The 25,174-nt window shown below is 37.5% G+C and overlaps 1 protein-coding gene and 1 long non-coding RNA gene across 29 annotated transcripts in view; one reads left to right on the top strand and one right to left on the bottom strand.

Annotated features, from left to right (window-relative positions):
* DLGAP2 (DLG associated protein 2) overlaps positions 1–25,174 on the bottom strand; it is a 459,301-nt gene that overhangs the window by 71,267 nt on the left and 362,860 nt on the right. For all 28 annotated transcript variants that reach the window (XM_064412077.1, XM_064412078.1, XM_064412082.1 and 25 more), the window contains one exon: positions 13,998–15,067. In XM_064412077.1, coding sequence (XP_064268147.1) covers positions 13,998–15,067 — 1,070 coding nt within the window. The remainder of the gene's footprint in view (positions 1–13,997; positions 15,068–25,174) is intronic.
* Positions 8,044–10,761, top strand: LOC135296130 (uncharacterized). Its single transcript, XR_010358171.1, has 3 exons — positions 8,044–8,438; positions 9,493–9,618; positions 10,450–10,761. It is a non-coding gene; the product is annotated as an uncharacterized LOC135296130 (long non-coding RNA).

Genomic DNA, 25,174 nt, shown 5'->3' with positions numbered 1-25,174 from the left:
CAGAGTTCATCAGTGGACCAAGGCAGATGCCCTTGGCAGCATCAAATCCTTTATCAACATTATGATTCCATCTATATTAAGCAGTTTAATGTCTTTATTTACTAATATACTATAAGTGTGAAATCTCAATTAGACATACATTTAGTAGTTTCTGCAAAGCAGGTATCAAATAAAGATTTTCAAGTCAAAGATATTTGAAAGCTCCTGCAGACAGAGTTCACTGTGGAGCTGAAGCAAGTGCTCCCATTGGTTTCAGCAGTCTTGGAGACTGGGTTTAAAAAATTAACATGATCTGCTTGCCATCTATAGCCCTTTCAAGACAGATGAATTAGCCCCACACACCAGGTGAACAGAGGTGTGGCTTTGAGTCCTAAAAAGGGATTAAGGGAGAAATGAAGTTTTAAAAAGGGGTGAACAAGTAAAAATAGATATATTAAATTTAAAAGCACAAGCTTGAAACAGAAAAAAGAAATAAAAGACTGAAGATGAAGTCAGATAAGAAGAAATGAAATAGATTGCACATATCAGAAAAATGGTAGAGATAACTATCAGAGAAAAAAATATGTCATGTTCTTATACAGAGTAATAGGACAGAGCATGAATCTAAGTGTAATATGGTTACATCACGCAAAGAAACAAACTTTTCACATTATTCAGCTTTGGATAGTGATTGGAAAGGAAGCATCAAAAATCTTCCCAAACTTGAAGCCTGTAAGTGTTATACAAAATTCTCATTTCTTTTCTCAGACCGAATAGGTATAAAATTAATGTTTCAGGAATGCTTTTTATGATTCTATGAGATCTAAAAGATCATTTACATGTAGTCATAGTGTCATAGCTAGTTGCTTAAAATACTAAATATATATACATTAAATTCAGCATTTAATTTTTTAATCTACAGCGGACAACTCTAACAGCTGCAAAAATCTGAATTAGGGAGCTATTTTACTACTTGATATCATACAAACATACTCTTATTTTTAAATATTTTTTATCAAATGTATGTCAGCATGGCTCAAGCCAAAGTCCAAATGCCAAAAAAGCAGTTACTGCCGTCTACATAGGCCCACTACAGGGTGTACTGTTAAACTTTCAGTACTAAAGCTGAATTATCATGTCTTAATATTATTTTCTAAAAAAATCCCCTAATAACTTTTTCATAGAATGATTATTTAGGCTTGAAACTTCTTTCCTTCATTTTACTTCAAAGATAATTAAATAGAAAGTTTAAAAAGACATTGATCAATAAGCTTTTACTGACTCAAATGCAGAAAATGATTAGTTTCTCAACTTTATTTTGCCTGAAATTCCATATTCAAATAACTAGATAAGGACTGGATTTAAATGGGTACAACACAGGCTTATTTGTTGTTTGAAGTTGCAATCTTATTTTAAAAGATAGGAAATGACTGATTCTGTACATTAAAGTATCTAAAAAATTAAACTTCACTGTGATAAGGACAAACATTGCAGTTATGTGCATCACTGTTTCTGTTGATTGCATTTCTTTTGCTATCTGTATTCATAAGTTATATGAATTCACATAACAGCTAAAGACCAAAGCTAAAACCCAAAGAAGTTCTGCTCCACTTATGGTGTGATGTGCTCATGGTACACAAGGCAACAAGAATCCCTTTCTAATAAGACCAACTCATTGGCTGTCACAGAAGCATTTATATGGTTGTAACAACATTATTCACAATTAAAATATCTAGGTTTTGTTGGATTTTTTTTTTCACTTAAGCCATTCAAAGGAGCACAATACAGTGAATGCAGTGAAAATGCTTCTGGAACCTGGTGAGGAAATTTGACCATGTGTTTTCTCAGAAGGTTTCATCCAGAGCTTTGGAGAACAGCTGGAGTCTTTTTGCTATCTTCAAAATGAAAAACAATATTTATTTTTTTCCTTTTTTAAAAAAAAAAGGAAAAAAATAAATATTGTTTTTCCTCATGGACTGAGAACAGAAGCAAAATTTGAGCCCCAGGTCAGCCTAGTTCTTCATTTACTTGAGCTGATAGGTTAAATACTTGGAAACATCTTTCCAAATCCAGGCTCTCTCAAACCCCAACACAGCTTTAAAGAAAAGCAAAAGCATTATGTAAGTGCAGGAAAGATTTTTATTTTGAGATATTAACAAAAACATTTAACATCATATATGAGGGTGATTAAATATACATCTTCCAAAATATGGAAAGGTCTTTGCAACTTCCAGAAATTCTACCTTACAATAGTTACCAGCCCCTGAAATTCCCATCTGCAGGGCTTGCAGCTGCTAATTTGGAATAATTACCCTAATTATCTACTTACATACAGTGATGAATGCTGATATTTATAATGTCTAAAAAGGCCTTCCTTCTGTTCTAGATGTTAACATGAATCCTTGTATATGTAGCTTCTATCCACAGAGGAGTTATACTGCATATTACCATATGCATTTCCTTTTGCAAGAACAACTGGCTGACAAGGTCTGGCTGCTGATCTGGTTACAGCTATTACAGAGAATGATGAGACTCCTTCATAAGTATCACTATTCATAAGTATTCACTGTTGCTGTAAGGAGCACCAGATTCAGAAAATCTGACATCTTTCAATTGTCCATCTACTGATTCATTTTGACATCTTATATTAATCAACTTGGGTCAATGTTAATAAAGCACTTGATACCTGACACTTACTACATGTTATGAAGCTGAACTGACAGTGAATTCCAGAACCTTAAGAAGGATCCTAAATTCCCCATAAAGGCATTTAGGAGAGTTAGTTCCTAAAGAAGGTCCATCTAGTTAGCAATCAGAATGTAAAGTGTGAAGCAAAATCTCAAATAGTTCTCCTTTCTTGGACTTACTGTATCTGATTACAGGCAGCAGAAAAGCCTTCTGTTATTTCTCTGTCAGATCCTAAAACCATTTTCTGAAGAAAAGTGGGGTTGTTTTTGTTTTTTTGGTGGTTTTTTTTTTTTTGTGGTCCCCCCCCTCCAAAGTACAGTACCCTTGTTTTTTTCTTCTATGATGAAACAGCTGTGGAAGTGGAAGACTTTCTTGGTCACCTTCTAATCAATGATGTTTGGAGAGCTCTCCTCTTTTTGTCACTCCCAGCCTTTTTATGAAGCCCTCAGAGATTGCCTGGGGAGGGCTAGTTAGGAGAGAGGGACTCGATCCACATAAAAGGGTGTGATGCAGCTTTGTGATCAGGAATTTACTTGAAAAGAGGGAGCTGAGTGACAGCCCCTAGGCCAAGCACTCACATGAATTTTATGTAAAAGAGTGTTTGGAGAAAACTTGTAGAGCCTCTTAACAAAGAAAGAAGTATCTTTGCTCAAAAATTATGTACATCCTGATGCTTAGAATGCAATTAATGGAGCTGGGAAGATGGTGTTTCATGTTTGGTGATCTATAGGCTACAGAAGAAACCAAACTGTCATCTTCACAGTGGGTATTCTAGAAATTTTGTTACTATAAAAACAAATTTCCTTGCTTTGGATAAAATGTTGCTATCTTTGTGACGTTAGAAGTTAATGTCTTAAAATACCCCTTACTACTAATTTTTTTGGCTAAATACCTAGAGTTATGACTGGCCATTAACATGACCAGTTAATGGCCATAAAAATTATGATTTCTGAATTTTATTTTAAATCTTATTTCTATCTCCCTTTTATAGAAATATTTGTGTGAGTAGAGTTCTAACTTTTCTTCTTTTATTATTTCATATGTTTCTTGCTGTGTTGTAATTTGATTAAAAGGGACCAGACTATCCAGGTAAGCAGCTGAATCACCATCCCTGGGTGTATTTAAAAGATGTGTAGATGCAGTGCTTAGAGACATGGTTTAGTGGTGCATGTGGCAGTGCTGAGTTAACATTTGGACTCAATGGCCTTAAAGATAATTTCCAATCTAAATGATTCTATGTTTCTATTCTTCCTGTTGAGTGTACTGATTGTGCTCAGACCAGATCTGACAGAAGAAGGATTTTGGACCCTTAACTGGACTTCAGCTGTACATCTGTCCCCTGATTCTCAGGAAGAAAAAAACCAGCATGTTGTCAGGGAAAACAGAGATGGATTTAATAAAACTATAGAACAAACTAGAAATCATGGAATTGCTGAGGTTGGAAGGGACTCTGAAGGTCTCTAGTCCAACCTTCTGCTCGAAGTATGATCAGGTACAGCAGCTTGCCTAGAACTGCTACAAAGATGGTGAAGGACCTTCAGGGGAAGCCGTGTGAGGAGGGGCAGAAGGCACTTGGTCTGTCCAGTCTGGAAGAGACTGAGGGGAGAGCTCCCTGCAGTCACACCTGCCTATGAGGGGAAGAGGAGGGACAGACCCCAATCTTTTCTCTGTGGTGACAGTGACAGGACTCAAGGAAATGGCCTGAAGTTGTGTCAGGGGAGGTTTAGGCTGGATATCAGGAAAAGGTTCTTCACCCAGAGGGTGGTAGGGCACTGGAACAGGCTCCCCAGGGAACTGGTCACAGCACCAAGCCTGACAGAGCTCAAGGAGCATTTGGACAGTGCCCTTTGACACATGGTGTTACTCTTGGGGATGGTGCTGTGCAGGGCTAGGAGATGGACGCAGTGATGTTTGTGGGTCCCTTCCAACTCAGGATATTCAGGTATAATTTGACTTTGTCCAACTGGGTTTAGAATATTTCCAAAGATGAAGACTCCACAACCTCTTTAGACAACCTGTTCCAATGTTTGACTACACTTGGGGGGAAAAATCTTTTCCTTATACCTTATGAGAAATAGGCAATCTAGGCCCCCTAAAACTAATTCTAGGAGTGTGAACATCTAATCTTGGATCTAAGCAATACTGATGACAAAACTGGAAGAAACAATGAAATGTTCATTCTTCTGGACTTTGACCACTGTTAATTTGATTTTATTTAGTTTATTTCAGTTTAGGGTTTAGCTAAAACAGTCAAAATGGCAACAGCTATTGACAGACCCGCTCCTGTTGTTCCATCCACTTCTATGGCATTTGCTCACAGCTCCCAGAATTTTAAAGATGTTCCACAGCCAAACTGCTGATCTGCTTAAAACTGATGATTACTTTGCTATCTAAAATGAAACTCTTCTAAATAAAGAGCTTCGGCGGAGGGAAATGACTATCACTTCTTCATAATTCTCATTCCCAAAGGTTAAAGTAAGGATTACCTACCTCATAGGAGTTCTGTGAAATTTAATTAGCATTCAGATATAAAATTAATGGAAATATTGGTTTTTACCTAAATCTTATTTTAGTAATATAATTTTCCCTTTTTACTAGAAGGAGAAGCTGTCTGCACATTAAATTCAACTATACATGATGTGAAGAAGGATAAGATACAAAATACTCTGTTGGAGACAAAATTTTTGTAATTTTATGCTTTCTCAGCCTGGTCAAGAAGATGACACAATCTGAAATGCAGGTAAGAGGTTTTCTCCCAGATCATGTCTTCAAGAGCCTCAGAAAACCAGCCTTTGTGTACAGCTGCAAGTAGATGAAAGTAAATGACAATCTTGCAGAGCAGAGAGAGATGATTTTTTGCAATAGTAGAAAGTTTCCTTGATACTACAATGGGAGATGGGAGCTGGACCTCCTGTGTTTTTGACAATTTCACTCAAGAAGGAACACCAAGCAATTACAAGAATATTTTTCTGAAGTTAATGGCACTAAGACATTCCCATGTTTACTGGCTAGACCCTGTTGCTCAGGATTTTTGCAGGAAGGAAGAGTGCAGTACTTGAAAAGAGAAGCTTGTTTCCTCAGTATCTAATCTTGTGTCTACAACTCACCACAATTCTCAGTGCACATTTTTGACTAGTTTCTTCTGTGTGGCTTTTTTTTTTTTTTTTAATGTGCTGATTCATTGTGTAAGGAACATGAATTATGCAATGAAGTCATTGAAAAGTCTCTACAAAACATGCCAGGGACTCCTCCTCACCACTAACAATGTCATTCTTGGTAATTAGCTTTAATTTTCACATGCCACCCTCCACTCCTTGAACTTCTTGACAGCTCAGAAGCACAGAGAGTTCTTGCAGCATTCCCGAAGGTGTGTTGACTCTGTCCATCAAGGCAGGAGCTAATTTGAGAAAACAAGAGTAATCTTTCCAGCCATTCTCTCCAGGCTTTGGTCTGCACAGCCATAGTATTACAGAAAGAGGAAGGAAATAATGTAGATTCCAAACAATATATGCTATAAATTGGGTTGAAAACAGCTTGACTTCAGGAATTTGGGATTTGGTAATAATCTGGACACCCATGTAGATCACAGAACACAAACATACTATTCCAGCTGGGAGTTGTTCAAATAGGAAAATCACTGTCAGCATTATTTATTGCCTGATTTTATTCTCTTGTGGACTTCTGAGCAAACTTCACTAAGCAATCCTTGAAGGAAAGATTTCTGTCCAGTGTACTAAAATTGCTTTTGTGTTTTCTAAAGACCTGTGCTCTTTTCAGTTTAATCATGTTTAATAACTAATATCTCACAAATGATTAAAAACAAAATTAAAAAAAAAAAAGCAAACAAAAAAAACCTCCAAGCCAGCAACAACAACAAAAAAGAACCAGCACTATGTTTCCCAACTGGTTCTCCAGCAAACGTGAATTATAATTCAAGGATGGCTAAATACTGTAATTGGTGTTGGGAGAACTTGGTTTTGTTTGTACTATTTGGATGAGAGTGGGCCAAATTCCCGCCCCATTACCATCTGTGCTCATATTGATGGCACCGATCCTTGCAGTTCAGTCACCTGGAAATCCTCTGTTGTGTTGTTGGGTCTCTCTGGGACCCTCAGGACTCTGCTGCTTTGACATGTGGAGCAAGGTGCAGTCAGACAGCAGTCATGGGCTTGCCCACGCTGTGGGTGGTTTTAGCCTGCTAAACTCAGTGAGATCTTGTGCCAGAGCTTTGCTATAACGTGAGCTTGGACTGAAGGGAGGGCTTCTACTTACACAAGAACCTGTTTATAGTCTCTCAATCTAAGACACAAAAACCAGCAGTTTCAACCAGGAAACATGTTTCAATTGGCTGCGTGTTTCCTTTGGTATGTGATCAAGGACAATGCTTTGTGGTCAGCTCAAGCCACTTTAAAATTATATTACACTCAATTCAGTGGGGCAGGTTTTCCTTAAGCAATATTCAGCTTTTCAAGCAATGTTATTAATGACCTAGAGTGCTATCTGAAAAATAGCCCAACAACAGTAATAATGATAAGTAAAGGTAAGTGCTCAGCTGAGCTGGTGAGCTGCTGCAACTCACTGTGCTGCACAACCACAAGAACTTGGGAGAGAGAAGGATGCAAATGGTGTGGTGGCTGCCTTGGGGCTGGGCAAACACAGGCCAGTAAAGGCCCACCTTCTTGCCTGGAGATCACTGCCTGGCAACCCTTCACCCCCATGCTGTGGAGCAATCTTTCTCTCTGAAAAAGTGTGGCTACCAGGAGCACACCCTGGCCTGTGGTAAACAGCGTCTCATTTAATTGAAGCAGGAAATTATGTAACTTTTTTTTTCTGTTTGTTACAGGTCTACTACTGAAAAAACAGTACATATCTTTAAAAAATAAAATTTTAAAGGCTATTTAACAGCAGTATTTGCCTCTCATCATTTTTTTTCTGATTTTTAACTAATGATTGACATAATGTTTTGAACAGTTAAGTCCAGATGACTGCAATTATCTAGCTTCCAGAGCAAAATGAGTATTTTTCTCCTATCTACTATGTAATACCTAACTATCTGCATACTTTTCAAAAAGTGTTTCCCTACCAAAGTACCAGGAAACTTGTCCATATGGACAATGAGCTATTTAAACACATTTGCAATTCCACTTTAAAAAACAAACTTTAAGCACAGCATTGTAAGATGGCCAAACCCAGAAAAAACAAAAACAAAGCAACATTTGTGAATACTTCACCATTTTTCCAGCCACATCCTTGCAGGGTGAACCGCAAGGACTGCTCTAGAGGGGAGCTGGGTCTGCCCCAGGCAGCAAGTCTGTGGCCTAGGAGAGCGTGCAGTCAGTACAGCCCCAAGTGCAGCCTCCTTTGACAGATGGCCTGAGTGTATATATGAGTAAGTTACTCCTGCATGAAAACTTCTTCAGAACCAGTGACACCTTTGAGTAACAACTGCAAAGGTCAGCCTTCAGATTCAGTGAAGTGAACATTGTGAAACAATTTGGCAACACACTTCTAACATCATAAAGGAGGACAACTCCCCCTGATTAAAGGGCAGTGGGATCATGGCCTCCCTTTTCTACTCATAGCGTTGACATTTCCACAGTAATAGGGACATGTTCTGGCAGCTTTGAGAAAATACTGACTCTGAAATCTTTTTACTGTTGTTTGGAAAACAGTTTCAGTAATTAATTTTATTCAGTGGGCATGGAAGCAGTGCCCTGTATCTCTGATTAATACAGTAATTCAAGATACCAGTGATTTAAGACAGCTGCTAGGTCAGAGCTTTGCTTTACAATATCATTGATTGAGTGTATTTCCCCCTTGGGAGGGGTATTTCAATATTCTAGAATTTGTGATACACAAACCCATCAGCATTCTGTAAATACAGGGAAGTGTAAACTTTATTACTCCTTTTTATTTAATGCTCCACAAGATGTTGCAGGCTGACATTAACACTGTGAATGGACTATAGGGCAAAAAAATTGTCCCTTCATTTCCCCTGTTGTTTGGGCACTACCTGTTTGTCTTGCACATCTCCACTGCTGACTGGGAGGGCATAGGGGTGGCTGAGACAAGGATGTCTCAGCCTGTACAAAACCAAATGGTACAGCATTTGTCCATGCTGATCTAGGATGCAGACTGCCCTGCTACCCTACTGTCTATACTCGTTTTTCCTGCTGTGGAAACAACCCAGTTAATTCTTCAGTGGTGGCTGGTCATAAATCATTGTGAAGACAGCGTGGGTGATAGTGATTTGGATGTGAGCATCAAAACTCTGCTAGCTCTGGCTGGCTCCACAGTGTGCACTCACTGGTAGAGGACTGGATGCAGTTCTTGTAGTTCACGTGCGGGTTTTATGTCAAGCAAGCACATACAATCTAGTTCCACAAAGATGAAGTGCTGAGAAAAGTGCATTGAGTTCAAATCCCTCCTTGCAAACCAGAGGGAGAGTACAAAGCAGTCATGTGCCTCACAAGGGCAGTGGTTTCATTTGTGGGAATCTGTACTGCCACCAGCAGAGATCCTGAGAAAATGTAACTGAGGGCTTAAGGCCTGTTTATCCATTAGCTTGCCCTCAAAGGTTTTCTCCATGTAGCCTTAACTTAAACCAGCAAAGAGCCTTGTTGAAACTGCTGCTTTTTTTTCTCTTTCTTTTTAAAAGAGACCAACTGTGCTTTTCTTTCATTCTGTAGAGTACACAGCTGACATTATTATCCACATGCTTAGCAGTGCCTGTGCTGTAACCGATGACGCTCGTACTTAAATGCACTGGGAAGACAGGAGTGGGTTGAAGCCATTTTTAGAACAACATGCTATTTCCTTTTTTAGTGCTGACTCATTCACTGTACCTTGTGGTATGTTTACCCCAACTGCTTGCTGCTTTGGAGGCTGTCGAATGAGGAAGGAATATTAATCAGTGAGCACATCGCACTGTGCTCTAGAACTACAGTCATGGTGAGTGTGAAGCCCTTGCCTATCTTTTGGCTCTGTTGTGGGAATTATTTTTCATTAACTAGCATTCAAAGTTATTTCACTTCTGGAAGCTGCAAGTGACTCTTTTGTGCATATCCTTTCAGCACAGTTATCTAGTTCATCTCTGTTTTTTTTCCTGTTAAAAGTCTTTGCTCCTTGCTAGTACTCATATCAGAGTGGAATTAATCAAAGTCATTGCACTGTACACATGTGAACCCTAATTAGCCAAAACAGCTGATGAAGACAGAGGACATCTCACAGCTCATTTATCTTCTTCTTCTTAACATATTTTATATTAAAATTAAAGTGACTTGGAAAACAGTAGCAGCCACTATGGCTAAAATATACAAAAGCGTGCTTTATTGCATGTGTGTTCTACTTGGGCTGTTTTGCTGCTGAGCGAGGTGTCAAAGTGTTGGATGTCCAGAAATGCACTGAAATGCTCGATTTGTTTGCATTCAAAATAGAAATTAAAGGCCCATACATAGTAACCGTAGCTAATAATTCACAAGATGGTCTGAAATCTTGAATCTCTGAAATCTTTTGATTTCACTAACCATATGATAAATGGTTAGTGTACAGTTGCAAATGGTAGACCTCTGCTATTGAGGTGATAATTGGTCAACCATTGACATTACAGCCCTCCCAAATGAGCTTCTCACTCTTCCCCTCTCCCTTGTTCCTGTGTGCTCCCATCACCTCCACTGCAGAAGGAGTGAAGGAAATCTGATCTGAGTTTAAATGATAAAAATAATCACTATTTTACACAACTGTATTTCAACTAATTTAGTTCTCTCAAACCATCTGCTTTAGGACTAGATGACCACCCATGCTTGAAAAAGGCATGCTGACTGAATCATCTCTGACTTCCAGCACCACACTCCCAGTCCCAGGAGATGCCTTAGCTGCAAGGACTCTGTGTGGAGAAGGAAATGCAAAACCCTAAAAGAGGAGCCAGAGATTAAGCTTGGAGATTTACCAGGTTAAAGAAATACTTGCTTTCAACTCTAGGACATGACTGAAGCATATAAAGAGCAGGCAACTTCAAAATCCCTTGTCTTATCTCCTTTTCCCAGGCATTTGTTAATTTGCTAGTAGCTTCCTTCTTTGAAAGAAAATTCCTATACTCACTCTTCAGAGTTTCAGTTTGAAGGAAAAAAAGCTCAATAATTATGACAGAAGACAAAGTAGAAGCTCAAATATAAGACAGTAAACAAAGTCTCAAGCATAGGTCTTTGAGATTCTGTATATCAAAAGTCTCAGTGGAAAACAGAAGTAGAAATATTTCATGCAGCTACTGAAAAAAATAATAGGAAGAAAACCAATAGATAGAAAACTGAGGTGGCTACTGAGAAACTTCATATAACTAGGCAGTAGAACAAAAGTAGAAAAAAGGTAGTAGAACAAAAAAAAAAAAATATATATAAAAATTTGATAACAATATATAAATATCGACATTTATTTTTGTTATTCAGAGGTAATTTACATATTTGTGTATTCATTGAAGGACTGTAATTTCACAGCTTTATTTTAAAAATAATTAAAAATATATACCTAATATCAGGAAAAATGTATTTAATACCACTTTAAAAACAGAGACCCTGTGAAAAGCCTTGGGGTTTTATGCTAATCTGTTCACTTGTGCACCTCAGGGAAATCTGCTGCTGCACATCAACTTCATAATCCCTTGGATTCTCATTGCCATCTACTTTTGAGCAAGGCAGCAAAATCTCCTGGGTGGGAATTCTGACATGTTTCTCTACTTTTCTCAGTTTCTGAACCTAATGATTATTTTTATCCAATCATTATCCAGTGGTGCTGCTTTTACTGCCATAAGAATAGCTAAATATCCCTCCTCAGTTTTGCAGATAAAGCAGTTGAAGTGTTCAGAGATTAACAAATTACATTTCCTGGGTCAGAGAGAAAGTTCCTGGCAGAGGTAATAATGAGACATATTTCTGATCTTAATTATTACATCGTGACAGCCCAATATCCCTCAAAGCAGAAGTTTCAAAACCAAGCATTTAGTTATGACATTGGCAGAATGGAATCCCCTCAATTTGTTTGCTGACCTTGGGCAGTGAATAAGCCAGCCACTCAGTCTGAAGGATATCTATGCTCTGAATGGCATATTCTGATATGATGAAACATATGTTTTATTTTAATATTTATAATTAGAATATTTGTTATTGTTGTATTGTCTTGTATTACTGCTTTGGACACAAGGAGAGATTCCTTGTGGTAGTAACCATTTCCATTATAGGATCCCTGTGAATAGGGAATGGGTACTGTCCCATTTTTAAAGGGTTTTAGAAAGAAAGTCAAAAGTCACAAAGTCTCTGTACAGCAAAACTTTGAATTCACATCTCCTGGATTTTAAGCTGGATAAGCCTTCCTAATTACTGAATTTAAATTCCTTTTTTTAGTAATCCTGATTCACAAAAAGCATAAAAAATGGTTGTAAAGGACTGTGCTTTTCCAACCCCTAGGCCTGTCACTGGGCTTTATCTAAAGCTCAGTGATAACCAAGTTAGTTTTTGAGCTCAGTCTTTCACATTCACTTGAGGATGCTGATAAAAGTTGGGAGTAAGGAGAAGGCAAATGAAAATTAAAATTTATAGCTTCTGCAAAGACAAATGAGATGTAGGAGTGGGGGGATGGGGTAGAAGAAACTATGAAACATTATTCAGAAGGAAAGCACTAAAGCCAAAAGAGGTGTAGAGGAACCAGAGTTTTCAGGGTAGAAGTATGTAATGGGAAGGAAAAATCTAATAATGTCTAAACTTCTCTGTAATGTCACAGCTGTATGCATGGTTTTAGAACGTAGACAGAATGGAAGTCTCTGCACATGACGCACTTCCAGTTCTGGCTCGTTGAGTTAGATCAAAAACTTCCAGGGAAGTGCAGTCTATTTTACATACATGAGAATGTACTTGGATATGATAAAATACCACAGCTGTCAGTCTAGATTGGAATCAATTTGCATGGTAATGCTCTGAGGGCTGCAATTTATTTTCCTTTCTCTGCAATCAGAAACTTTCCCTGTTTCACTAGGGAAGATTGATCCTGCATGTCTGCATATGCATTTGAAAAGATCTGGCTCTTCCAGTTTGACTCACCCCTATTGGATACATATAGCTCTGAGAGGAGAGAGATCTGCACAGAAGTACAGTCATTCCTGCAGGGCCCAGAGAAACTGAAAATCTCATAATACATAGATCTGGACTAGAGATTTCCCCATGTTAATGTGAGAATTGGTGAAGTTCTGTAGAAAGAGGAGTTGCTTAAAAAGAAATAGAAGTGAATGTACTCAGAATGTACTCAGAACAATGTGGGCTTTGCAGGCTATACGTAGTATAAATTACTAAAGGAATATTTGTATACTACTTTTTTTGTGGTGACAAAGCTAGGTGAAGAAGTTATCCTCTGAGGTACTCTCTCCTTTTGCTCTGCACCCACTAGAATTCTCTGTATAATCTGATGTGCTTATATCACTTGTGATGCGACTGTGCTGGACATAGGCCAGGTAAATTATACAAATGTCTAAAAATAGTATTTTGGAAAGTATTCTTTAAACCCCTGTCACTTTATTATACAGATAATTTTGCAGCATGGTAAATAGTTACATTAGCATGACTTTGGAGTGCCAAATGGCATCAAGCAGGAGGTATTAAAATTTAAATGTAGGAGAAAGTGGGAGCTTCTTTGTTGCTGCAAGAGAACACATGTGCAGAGCACCATCAAAAAGAGTCTGAGGCCCAGGGCTGAAATATCTCTCTCCCTGAGGTACCCATGTATCTTTTAACACAGATGTTTTTATAGTATGGTTTTGAAAGAGGCTGAGTTCAATATGATCCTGGGTGATCCAATCATTAAAAAGAACTATGTGGGTGATCATCACCGCAACAAAGCACACCAGTAAACCCATTCATCTATTACTTACAAAAACATGGAGAGAAGGAATAAAAGAACACAAAAATAGGATTCTCCACAGCCTGTTTTAAAAATCACTCATTCATGGAGGTATTTAAAACACTCTTTCTAGCTCTCAGACTGCTGAGAGTACTGCTCCTTTTTTAGTGTGATATATATGAAGGTGTTCGGTATAATTTCCAAGGATGAAAACACATCTACTGACCTGAAACTAATTTATATCACACCTGTTTTATAGTTTTTAATTTGTGGTCTATAAACAAAGACAAAACCCAGAGATTTCTCACTTGAATGGGATATCTGATATTTGCAATTGGAGAGCCATACAGAAATTCTTTGAGAGGTACCTTTGTATATTTTTTACAATGACTATGGCATATACTGTGATGCTCTTTTCATTAAAAATCTCAAGAAAATCTTCCTCTTACCTGAAGATAATGGCACGGCCTCAAAGAAGGTTTGATTTCCTGATGAACCAGAGGCTTATCTAAGTTCAGTGATGATTTGCGATAAGCTTCCTTAGCCTGACTTACTGTAAGCGTGGACCAAGAACTCCTTTTCATATATTTACTATCGGGGGTCATTGGTAGCCCTTCACAAGCCGAACACTTCACATCATTGTTACTTTTGGAAGTCTTCAATGAGAGATCCCCAAAATGCCCCTGGAGTGCCTCAGGATAGCAATGGGATATATGATCTGCATGGTGCCTATTTACCACACTAGGGGTTCGGTAAGTGCTATCGCTGTCCAAATTATCATCAGAGCTCCACCAGCTACTCATTCCAGATTTATGCTTGCCTTCTGGTTTTCGCTCCTTACTTTTACTCCTTTTGCTGTGCTTGGAATGGTGCCCATGATGATGATCGTCCCCTCGGCTGTCTCCCTTTGTTCCATTAACATTGCCCTTGGATGATCCTTCCAGAGAATGAGATTTAGTAAAAAGTTTCTGGACGGAATGAACGAGATGGCGAATCCTTCCCGGGCTCTCACTGCGTTGTTCCGCAGCTGTTGAGGTCCGCTGGTACTGTAAAGTATGAAACCCATCCCGGTGAAGAGGAAGCTGTTTCTCAAATTGGTCCAAAAGATTCGCAGGAATACGGTTAATCTTGGGGTTACCGTGAGACATGGCGCAGTCGTCTCTGGAGTCGTAATGTGAGCTGTAGTGCATTCTGGGGAAAGTGCTACTTGACATGTGATCGCCCATTACCATGGGCATCATCATGCACTCAGAATGGATGGAGCTGCGGGGGGAGCAACGGTGGTGGTCCAGCGGGCAACTCTCCGTGGGGCTGAGAAGATACGACGGCCTTGGCTCCTGCCCATGATGGATATGGTCGTGGGTATGTTCACAATCTTCAGGGGATGCTAAGCCACAAGTATGAGCTGAACATAACTGTGGTTGATTGCGACTACCAGATAATCCTTTCATATTCCTCGGAGCAGGAGAATATCTTTCTTCATTGAAGTGCTGAGAAGGCGACCATGAGTACTGCTGGTCTGTCATGAGAACACATAAAACCTGTGTTATGTGTCTGATTAAAAGATTACCTTGAAAATTCCAAGTATATTGAAAAACTAAACATTTTTTCTCTATGACCTTGGTGGAAAGTCTCACCATTCATGGAATTTCTTCCACCATTTAAAAACTAATTAAAATTGTTCAATATGAATAAATTATGGGGAGAATACAGCCTCATTTCTCTTTGCAAAATTGTGTGCTAGCAATTCTAGATGTTATGAAGCTATTAATTGTGTAAATTTACTCAAATTTAATGGATACATTCAAGTATTCAGTTTATTATTTAATATTTATAGCTCATATGTCAAGCTTTGTGACTAATCATTTAAGTTACATGGGTCTAGTTTCTATTTTGGTGGTTTCACAGCTGAAATATTAAATATATCCTTTCTCCATGTGGTCATTTTTGTACTATAAATTGAACCTAATTTTCTTGAATGAATCTCAGCTTCATGATCCTAAGTTCACTCTTCATAAGAATAAATAATAAACAGCAATAAGAAAAATATGAACGTGCTGAAATGAAGCTAAATTTTTATATTGCTAAACAGTTTATCAATAAAAACTTTTATGACCACACTACATAATATTTATTTAATCACTCTAAGTTATTCCTGAAAAAGCCCCAAATATATTTAGGTACAAGCTATGGGGTTTTATATACTTGATTACTTTTTCCTATGAATCATGTGCTCTGAGTAGTGGTTATTATGCAAGCACAATTGCTAAATAAGAGTAGCTTGTAAGCAAAGATTTTGATACTTAAGCCTTTGGTTTTTTTTTTTTTTTTCTCTCATGCAATTTCTTGCAGCTGTCAAATGTAACAAACAGAAAAATAAAAACAACCCCAGAAATACTTCAATTTTGTTTTCCCATTCACTTTCCCTCTTCAATTTCAGCTTATTTAAGAAACATTTCAAGAGCAGACAAAGAGATAAGATGCAAGATAATCCTTTAGAGGATAAGACAGATGTGTAAGTGTTTATACAACCCACTTAGCACAGCCTTTCTGCAAATTTGCTCTAAGAATCTAAATAATCTTGCACAGGTGGTTGATACAAGGAAGTTGCAGGTCTCCACCAGAATGGAAGCTAGAGAATATTTATTAACTGGACGCTTGAACCAAGCTTCAGAGATAAGACAGTAATTGACAGCATTTGGACAGGTTTCTCACTGTATGACAAAGCTCTCCTAAATCAAAGTTTTCACTGTTAGTGAAAACTCAATGCCTGAATATGGTCATGAAACAGATCAATATTCATATCTCTCTTATATTATAATATGTTTTACATCATGATCCCTTAACCTAAATGCTGTGTATTTCCTATTGTGGGAGATATTTTAATATCGTTATTACACACTAACTTCAACAGAGTTACACACAACGTTTTAAAATGAACACAGCATTAAACTAATAAATAGTGAAGTATTCTTCAGTCTAGGCATAATGATGCCACACTGAAGTCAAAGATGGATTTAATGGTACAAATGCCACCTCTATACTTTGTCATGCCATCAAACTGATGGGTCTGTGCATGTATTCCTTTCTGCTTCTATTTTGTTTTCCTGTCTGTTTCTTCTACTTAATTCTTGGCTATTATTGCATTAAAATAAAATCTTATTACTGCTGATTGCTCAGTCTGTTGTCCTATTAGGTTATAATACCTTGCATAAATGTAGTTACAGGAAGGAAATATAACTGTTTCTCTGAAATGACATAATTTTGATTATATGCAGACATGGCAGTAAATTATAACAGTGCTTTGGAATTCAGCTACATAAAGTAGTCCTGTAATTAGTGGTACTTTGCCCAGGATATTACCAAACATTATCAGGGGAATAATAATGGACCATGTACTGAATTTACTTAGTCTGTATTTTTCATAAAGGGTTCCCAAAGCACCTGACAGAGATTACTACCATAGTTCTTACAAACCCATGAGATTAGATAGACTGAAGAAGATTTTTTTTATGAGGGTGGTAAAACACTGGAAGAGATTGATCTCATCTAAGATGTCCTTGCCTGTTACAGGGAGGTTGGATTATATGACCTTTAAAGGTGCCTTCCAACCCAAACTATTCTATGATTCTATGTGGAAGGTACTGTTCTCCTTTTACAGAAATAGGAAGTTACAATATAGGAAATATTTTCCAAAGTGTTTATGTATTTTCTGATATTAATGTTCACAGAGGTGTGAGCCAGAGGGCGGTGGAAGGAAGCTCTTCTGTCACTCTAACAACATGATGAGAATCAGCCCCAAGCCTTTTCATCACAATCTTGCCCATCCATGAATGAATGTAACTCATACTGTGCCTCACCAATGTATTTAGCAAAACAAAAAAAAGGCCATGGCAGAGATCCAGAATGAAAGAAAGAGAATAAGAAACTAATTTTAAAGGAGTTCTGGAGCACGGAATTGCTAGTCCCTGGTGATTTTTTTAGGCCTCATGCGACATCAAACATAAACCAGAAGGCTTCACATATTTTTGTTCTGTTACATCCCTAGGAGTATGAGAAGTGATGATTTGACTGCACTGCAATGGATAACCTGACAACAGCTTTTCTGTCCCTCATGGCTCCCTGTGATTCCAACTCATTTTGCAACTACAGAAAAATACCATTTTCTCTATGATGCTTTCACATAGCATGTTTTATATAACATTTTATGAGCTACATGGAATGTCTGATTTTTTTTTTGATACACAGTAGCTAGAAACTGCTATAGGCATGTATTAAACATAATCAAAATAATTAAAACATGAATTAAGAAGTAGATGTTTTTCAGAAGTAATTGCCCCCTCTTAACACTGTCATAGAGATTAACTAAAACTAGATAAACTCCCAGATTATATACGTGTGCATCATTTAAATTTATCACTCTAATTAGGTTTGTCAATCTAGGATATCAAACTTGTTCTTTATTCCAGACACAACTAGTTCTTCATATAAATATTTTGAAAAATCTTCAGAATTTTGAAATACAATATATTAATTTATCAAGTAATTTGTGCTTTGTATTATTCAGTCAACTTTCTTCAGGAGACTGAAGTGCTTGAAGAAACAGTTGAGCTGTGGCTGAATGAATTACTGTGCGGTACCAGAGCAGTGTAATTGCCCATGTTCTAGCTCTTAGCCTGCCAAGAAAAATGTCCTAGTTTAAAATTCAATTAAGCTAACATGCTTTTCTAGAATTTGCAAGGGGCTAAAAGTATGTCTATGGTCAATGACCACAGCACAGCTGATTAATAAAATTCATAAAGCTACATCATTTTTTTTTCCAATCTTTTCAAAAGAAATGTAATATTTTGGTATAAATAAATAGTTTCATATTTGATAGGTCAAATAATGACAAATTGGACTGAAGCTTTAGTCTATAACTCGAAGTTTGTGTTTTTTTACAACAGCTCTTATGTTTGCTCTGGGCAATCATTCTAAAAACATAAAATGCCACCATCAGAACTAAAGAGCCAAAGGGAGACAGAAGAACAAATAAACATAACCCAAAGCAGACAAAGAGATTAAGGAATGGGAACAGAGAAAAAGATATTATATGAGAGCATAGGAATTTTGGGTTTTTTTTAGATTTCATCAGAGCAAAATGGAATCTTCCAACTAACTTCAATGGATAATCAGATAATATTTAAAGACTGGGGTTGGGGATGGTCCTAGAATAAGACAAAGTGCTGTTATGTCAGAGATTCCAGTAATTCCAAAACCCTGAAAATCCCTTAAAGCTCTTCTTTTTCAGAGACTACTGTACAGATATGTCAACCTTTAACCTCAGCAGATGGAAGGATTTCTGCATCCCTTCCTATCTCCTTCAAATCCTTCCCTGTTATGCCATGTTGTGTCCTGCTTTTTTTTTTTTTTTTCCTCCTGTTTTCAGTTCTGGACTTTCTGAGAGTTGTTCTCTTGCTCCAAGAAGATGTTGCTTTGCTTGTGTTTGGGGTCTGGCCACTATTTTTAGATCATCCAAGAAATTTCCTTGTGCTAGTCAGTATCAAGGAAAGAAAGATAGGTTCAAGGACCAAGAACTGCTATTAGTGTTCTAGATTAGAAGGCTAAAACCCTCTAAGTAAAGCAACATAAGAGCTGTGCATTTCTAGAATTCCTGGAACGCTGCTCTTGGCTAAAGAGCATCAATAGAAAAACACAGAAACTTCTCTGACATTCAAAAGAAGTGCTTGTCTCCACAAATCTTTTTTTGTGTTGCATATTAGAAGCAAGGTTTCAGGGTGTGATAATACTCTCTGGAACGATTTAATGATGCCTTTTTTCTTACTTTTCTTTCTATTGTGAGGTTAATTTGAATTGCTTAAAATTTATGACAGACTTTAACAGTATAAGTCTGTCATAAACTGCTTTCCCATCTGAAACATCTGTGCCGTTTTCATTGGAGAAGGAACTGTTCTTCTGCCTAGTGTAACCAGGAAAATGCACTGCTGAAGAGAGATAACTAATCTTGCTTTCAAAAAGAGATAACTAATCTAGCTTTCAAAAAGAGATGGTAGACAAAAACAAATTGCTGCATCTTGCTGTTTCACACAGTTGAATCAGTGAAAAATATATCCTCACAGATTAACCTATAACTAATAAAAAAATCAAATATTGGGAAAATGGGCATATTAATTAAATAAGTAGACATTAAGCATGAAAATGCATAATTAAATATTTTAGCTGGAAAAATGTCTGTCCAAGGTCTGCATTAAGTAGTATTATATACATATATATATATATAATATTATTAGTTAGTTAGTTAGTTAGTAGTATAGTTAGTAGCATTAGTTAGTTAGTTATTAGTATATATATAGTATTATATATATATATATACTTGTTACAGTATTTTTCTCTGTCTTATACTAGCCTTGAAAATTAATAGTTACAGGGATTGAGAAGAGTGACTAATTGGCCAAATGCAAGGAAGAAGTCCTGGAAATGCAAATGCCTTAAGCTTCTCTTATGGTCTCATGAAATTTCCAACTTATTTTTGTAGCACAACATCTGGTATAAAATTTACATAAAATTGCAAAGATTGAGTGACCATCTTCCAGTTTTAGAAGATGACTTTATTTTTGGTGATGTGTGTGCCCTTCATGCAGTGTATTGACCTTTCTGTGAATTCCTACATAAGTACTCAGGCTGCTTACTTGAAAAATTGAACATCCTCTCAGAAACAAGGTTTATTTGTTCTTGTAGCACCGTTGTAACAAGATACTTTATGCCCCCAGTCTCTATGCACAGCCAAAGGAGAGAAGTAGGTGGTTCTAAGGACCTGAAGCCAAACACAAAAATGCCCAAAGCTTCAAACAGCACATGGGCTGCATGTGGCTGCTTGTGCACTGTGTGGCAGGCATGTATGGCTGTTGCCACTAGCAGAGTAAACAGAGCTGGACAGTGTGTCCAGCCCATACAGTTCAGCTCTTGCCATCACAGTTCCATACTACAGAAATAGGAACTGATGTGTAGGTATGATTTCAGGAACAACATCAGCCAAAGATCCTTACAAATATGCAGTCTGGATGTGGTTCTATTTTTGAGTGAGAAACTGGCATGATTCTTCTGAAGCCTGAATTTGTGTCCAAAAACGACAGATGAGTACTAGCCTTCACATACATATTTGTCTCGGCTGATTATGGCAAAAACTGTGGCTGACAAGCTCCAGTGCAGAAACCTACATCAAAAATCCATAAGTTTAGGTGATCTGAGGCACATGGATACTTTCTAAACTGTGGAAAATGTTTTGACGTTTCCAATTAGCCCAAGCTAATTCAGTGGAACCACATGACAAATAATGACCAAGGGTGAGATGGTTTTTATAACTTCCATGTTAGATTAAAATGGACATTCAAATTTTATTCTTAGAACAGCATTAGAGTCCAGAAGATACCAAATTGGAACAAAGTCAGAAAACCCAAAGGGAGAAGTAAGGACTATGTGGAATGCAGCAATTTATTCAGTAGTCAGTTTTGAGCACTGTTACACAGGTGTCTGAATGTGGAACAAATATTTGATAGCATCAAATCCTGTTGTTCAGCCCAACAGTTTTCCATGTCAATCCGTCTTTCAAATAAAGATTAGTAGACTGACAGTTCAACATCTCAAGGTATTTATTTCTGAGATAAATAAGCATGATAAGAGAAAAGGGTATATAATAATAAGAGTGCAAAACAATAATGGATGAGCAAGAATGAAACCTTGGAGGTGGTGAACAGGATGGTGGGAGACGCAAAGCACAATATACTGGGAGGAAGGAAAGTACTTCTGGGGAAAGTTGTGACCAGGGACAAGCTAAAGCCAGGTGACAACACTGACTGCCTGGCATTCAGAATAAGGCATGCTATGTGTGAAAATGAAGAAATGTGGAAAAAGTATTTGAGGAATGAAGACATCTCACATCTTCTGGGTAGAAAAATCGGTTCTTGGACTGTATAGAGAGGATAAAAGTCACAATGTTGTGCCCATACCAAGAAAAAGGACAGGACAAAAACTCATGAGAGGCAATATGGGATTTGTGTAAAGCTCCAGGACATGGAGTGGAGCAATGCAGGGAGCCCTCAGGATAGTGCAAAATTAATTCCCATTGGTTTGAAGTGTGTGATGTCTTGGTACCAACAAATATGCAGCACACAGTCCTTCACAGTGCTTTTCACATTTGAAATATATTGCCATTATTCACCTTTCAACAGTGCTGTGACACAGGTAAGTCCAAAAAATGATTTATGACTAATATTTTTTCACAGAATCAGTATGATCAGCGAAGTTCTGGAAAAAATATAATGTAACAGAACTAGACTGACCTAAAATAACTATCATATCAGCTTATTTACTGGAAAAATCCAGATGTATGGAGTCAACTGGAACTTCACTATCTGAATATCTTTGAACAATTGGTTACAATCCTTCCAAATACAGAGCAGAAATGCTAGCCCAACACCATTAAACTTATTTTATTCCTTATTGTGCCTGGCTTTATGGATTTTCTTTCCTAAAGGAAAAAATTTTGCTGCTTGCAGTTATTAGGTCATGAGACAATCCATTTCCGTCGCAGTCATAAAACTGCCACTATTTTCACAGCAATTAAAGGAAGCCAAAGTAATTGCAGGGTACAACTCAAAGACATACACAGAAATCTATGCACAGCTCTGGAAGTACAAGGGAAATCCTTGTCATGGTGATAGCAGTAACAAATCTCCCATTAACTTCATGGGGCCAGGATTAGTTGCAAACATTTGCTGAGAAAATTCTTGGTCATTTTACCTAAGACAGCTGTGTTACTTGAGGTAGATCATGTCTTATCAGGGCGGCATGTTGCAGAATGCACAATTTGTGCTGGACTGGAAGAAATGTGTTAAAAAACAGCAAGGGTTCCCACTCAGAAAGTTGATGGCATGGAAGGGGGAAACTTGTTTTTTGAAATATTGCCTGTGATAGTATAATTGCCAAAATTTCATCCCAAGGATCGAAACACTTGGACCAACTATTCAGCTGGATGGAACCTCTTTCTACTAACAAATAATTATCATTGATTCTTAAATAAAAAATCAAACAAAAAGTGCTGAAGTTTATTATCTCATTCCGTGATTCTTTTTCTCAGTGTTTCTGGAATTCTTCTGAATTTGTGCACTTTTTATGATGATATATCATGGAGGAAGTTTTCCATTCCATCCAATACTAAGGGGACCGCAAGAACTAATGCTCATGTAGCCAAGCAAAAATATTTATTGTGTATTCCCTCTAAATTGCCTTTTGCTATTTATTTAAAGTATTTTAATTTTAATTTTTAATGTATTTTAAAGATTTCACTCTTTTACAGAGCGCTATTTTGGGAAAGAAATAATGTAACAGTTAATCACCAAAGCATTGGTTATTGCCATGGAACAATGACTGCTCGATTTAAAATACCACTCTATTTCAAAATTACTTTATATTTCTTTTTAAAAAAAAACATTAATTCAGCTTTTAAATTATCAGAACTGAAGAAAATTATTTGATTTTCTGTTTGCTTCAGAATCAGTTCTTTGCAGATTTTTGATTCACCAAAAATTTTAGTTTTAGCCATGGTCTGACCCACAAGAATTATTTTACTTTTCAGAGTTCATCATTATCTGCTCAGGTGTACACCCTTGGTGCTACCTCTTGCTGTTTTGCCATTGTATGGTGAACTTTTCTATTCTGTTCAACCCACTGAGATGGAGGAGGACTCATCCTGATTTTCCTATGGGGTACAGGAAGAAATAACAGCCTGGTGACAAGATCCCTTTTAAACCTGTTGCCATAGTAACAGGCAGACAATCTTCCTCTTTACATAACCTCCAGATTGGGAATTTTTCAAATCAGGGTGCTGTCTCTTTTCTGCCTGGCTGAGCTCTGTTTTGGATCTGTGACAAACACTGCAAACATTAATTGCCTGTGCCCACAATCACTAGCACCCAGATTTTCCATGTGGCAGTGATGGGCCAAACAGTGACTCCTGTTCCTGGGACAAGGTCGTGGTTTAAGTACCCCCACTCTGGGCGAGTTTGAGACAAGGCATCTCAACATGCTGCTGTTTGTCCTCTTATGAAGAGAAATGACATTATATATAGATGGAAAAACAAGTGAAGTTGCACAATGAAAGGTGGCAACTGAACTCAGCAGTGAAAGCTGGGATTGCATTAGCAATATTTGCTGATGTTTATACTGCTACACTGCTTATGCCAGGGCAAATTCCTTTGGGAAGACAGTTGCCTATGTGCCCAGCACTCTGCCAGAGCTGCAGTCATTTGCCTCCATGCTGGAAGCATCTCCAGCACCCTGGTTGTGCCAAAAATGTCCCACTCCCGACAGAAGTTGGCAGATGATGAATGTGCAGGTAGAGTATGGTAACTTTTTTCCTGAGGAAACTGAGAGGACATCATTTAAGCTGCTCATTATAGAAATATGTTTAAAAGGCTTCACAGTTTATCCTTTTGAAAAGGGAGAATCCAGTGAAGACACTCATTGAGGAGGGAAGGTGTGGCTAAGCAGTTGGTCTCTCATCTCATCTCATCTCATCTCATCTCATCTCATCTCATCTCATCTCATCTCATCTCATCTCATCTCATCTCAATCATCATCATCATCATCATCTCATCTCTACAGCTGTCACACTCTTTATGGGAAGGTAAATGTTGTGTGTCAGGTATGCACCCAGGGGTTACAGAGATCAGCAGGCCATGAGGGAGAGAAAAATGCCCCTTCTTTGCTAACATCCCACATGTGAAATCATTTAGAACAGAAATATTTGTTTATGAATGCATAACTCCCTCTGTATTATGTAGTAGCAACGGATGAATAATTCATTACAAATATTTGATTATTGTTGCATCCTTATAAGTATCTTCGCCTGTTTGTGAATTGACCTTGGGTCTAATGGGACTTTTGCAGTTATGTGACATTATGAGGTATTTAATTTTTAGAAATAGCTTCTGATCTGCAGATTTTTAGTAAGCATTTGTTGCCAACAACCTATAATTAAAAGGCTAGACAGTTAACGTTTTTTATATGATCAGGCCATAGGATATGATTTTGTTTTATGACTGAAAGTAATTTAAAGAATAAGTTCTCAAACATAACTAAAAGGAATTTAAAGTTTAAAATTTGTTTTCTGAAAGACATTTCCTTTTATTTCATTAATGTTTTCTATAGTCTTGATTATCACATCGATAACCTTCAACACTATAGTTTTGGGTTCAGAAAAACGAAGAATATGAAGTGGAATTATTTCAAGATATGGTGGAATAAGACAAGAAAGGCTTTCTTTTCAGTATCTGTTAATCTAGTCACAATAAGAAAATCATAGGATGACACTGAATCATATCAGGGCATGTCATATTTAAAATCTCGTAAATTTAAAAGACTTTTATATTGTCATAGCAAATCACCTGGTTACATATTTTTTATTATATGAAAGAAAGATAGGCCTGTGGTTAAAGGATTAACCTGGGAAATCTGCAGTCAAGTTTTCTTTCAGCCATGAATTATTTGCACAGTTCAGGACAATGCCATGGGCAGGGGTGTCAGTTGCCATGGAGAGGCTGATCGTACCTCACTGGGTTGCAGTGAT

This window comes from Passer domesticus, chromosome 3 (genome assembly GCF_036417665.1).
Source record: "Passer domesticus isolate bPasDom1 chromosome 3, bPasDom1.hap1, whole genome shotgun sequence".
NCBI classification, from domain to species: Eukaryota; Metazoa; Chordata; class Aves; order Passeriformes; family Passeridae; genus Passer; species Passer domesticus.
The sequence above is the reverse complement of the archived record's forward strand: the minus strand, read 5'-3'. Positions and strand labels throughout refer to the sequence as shown.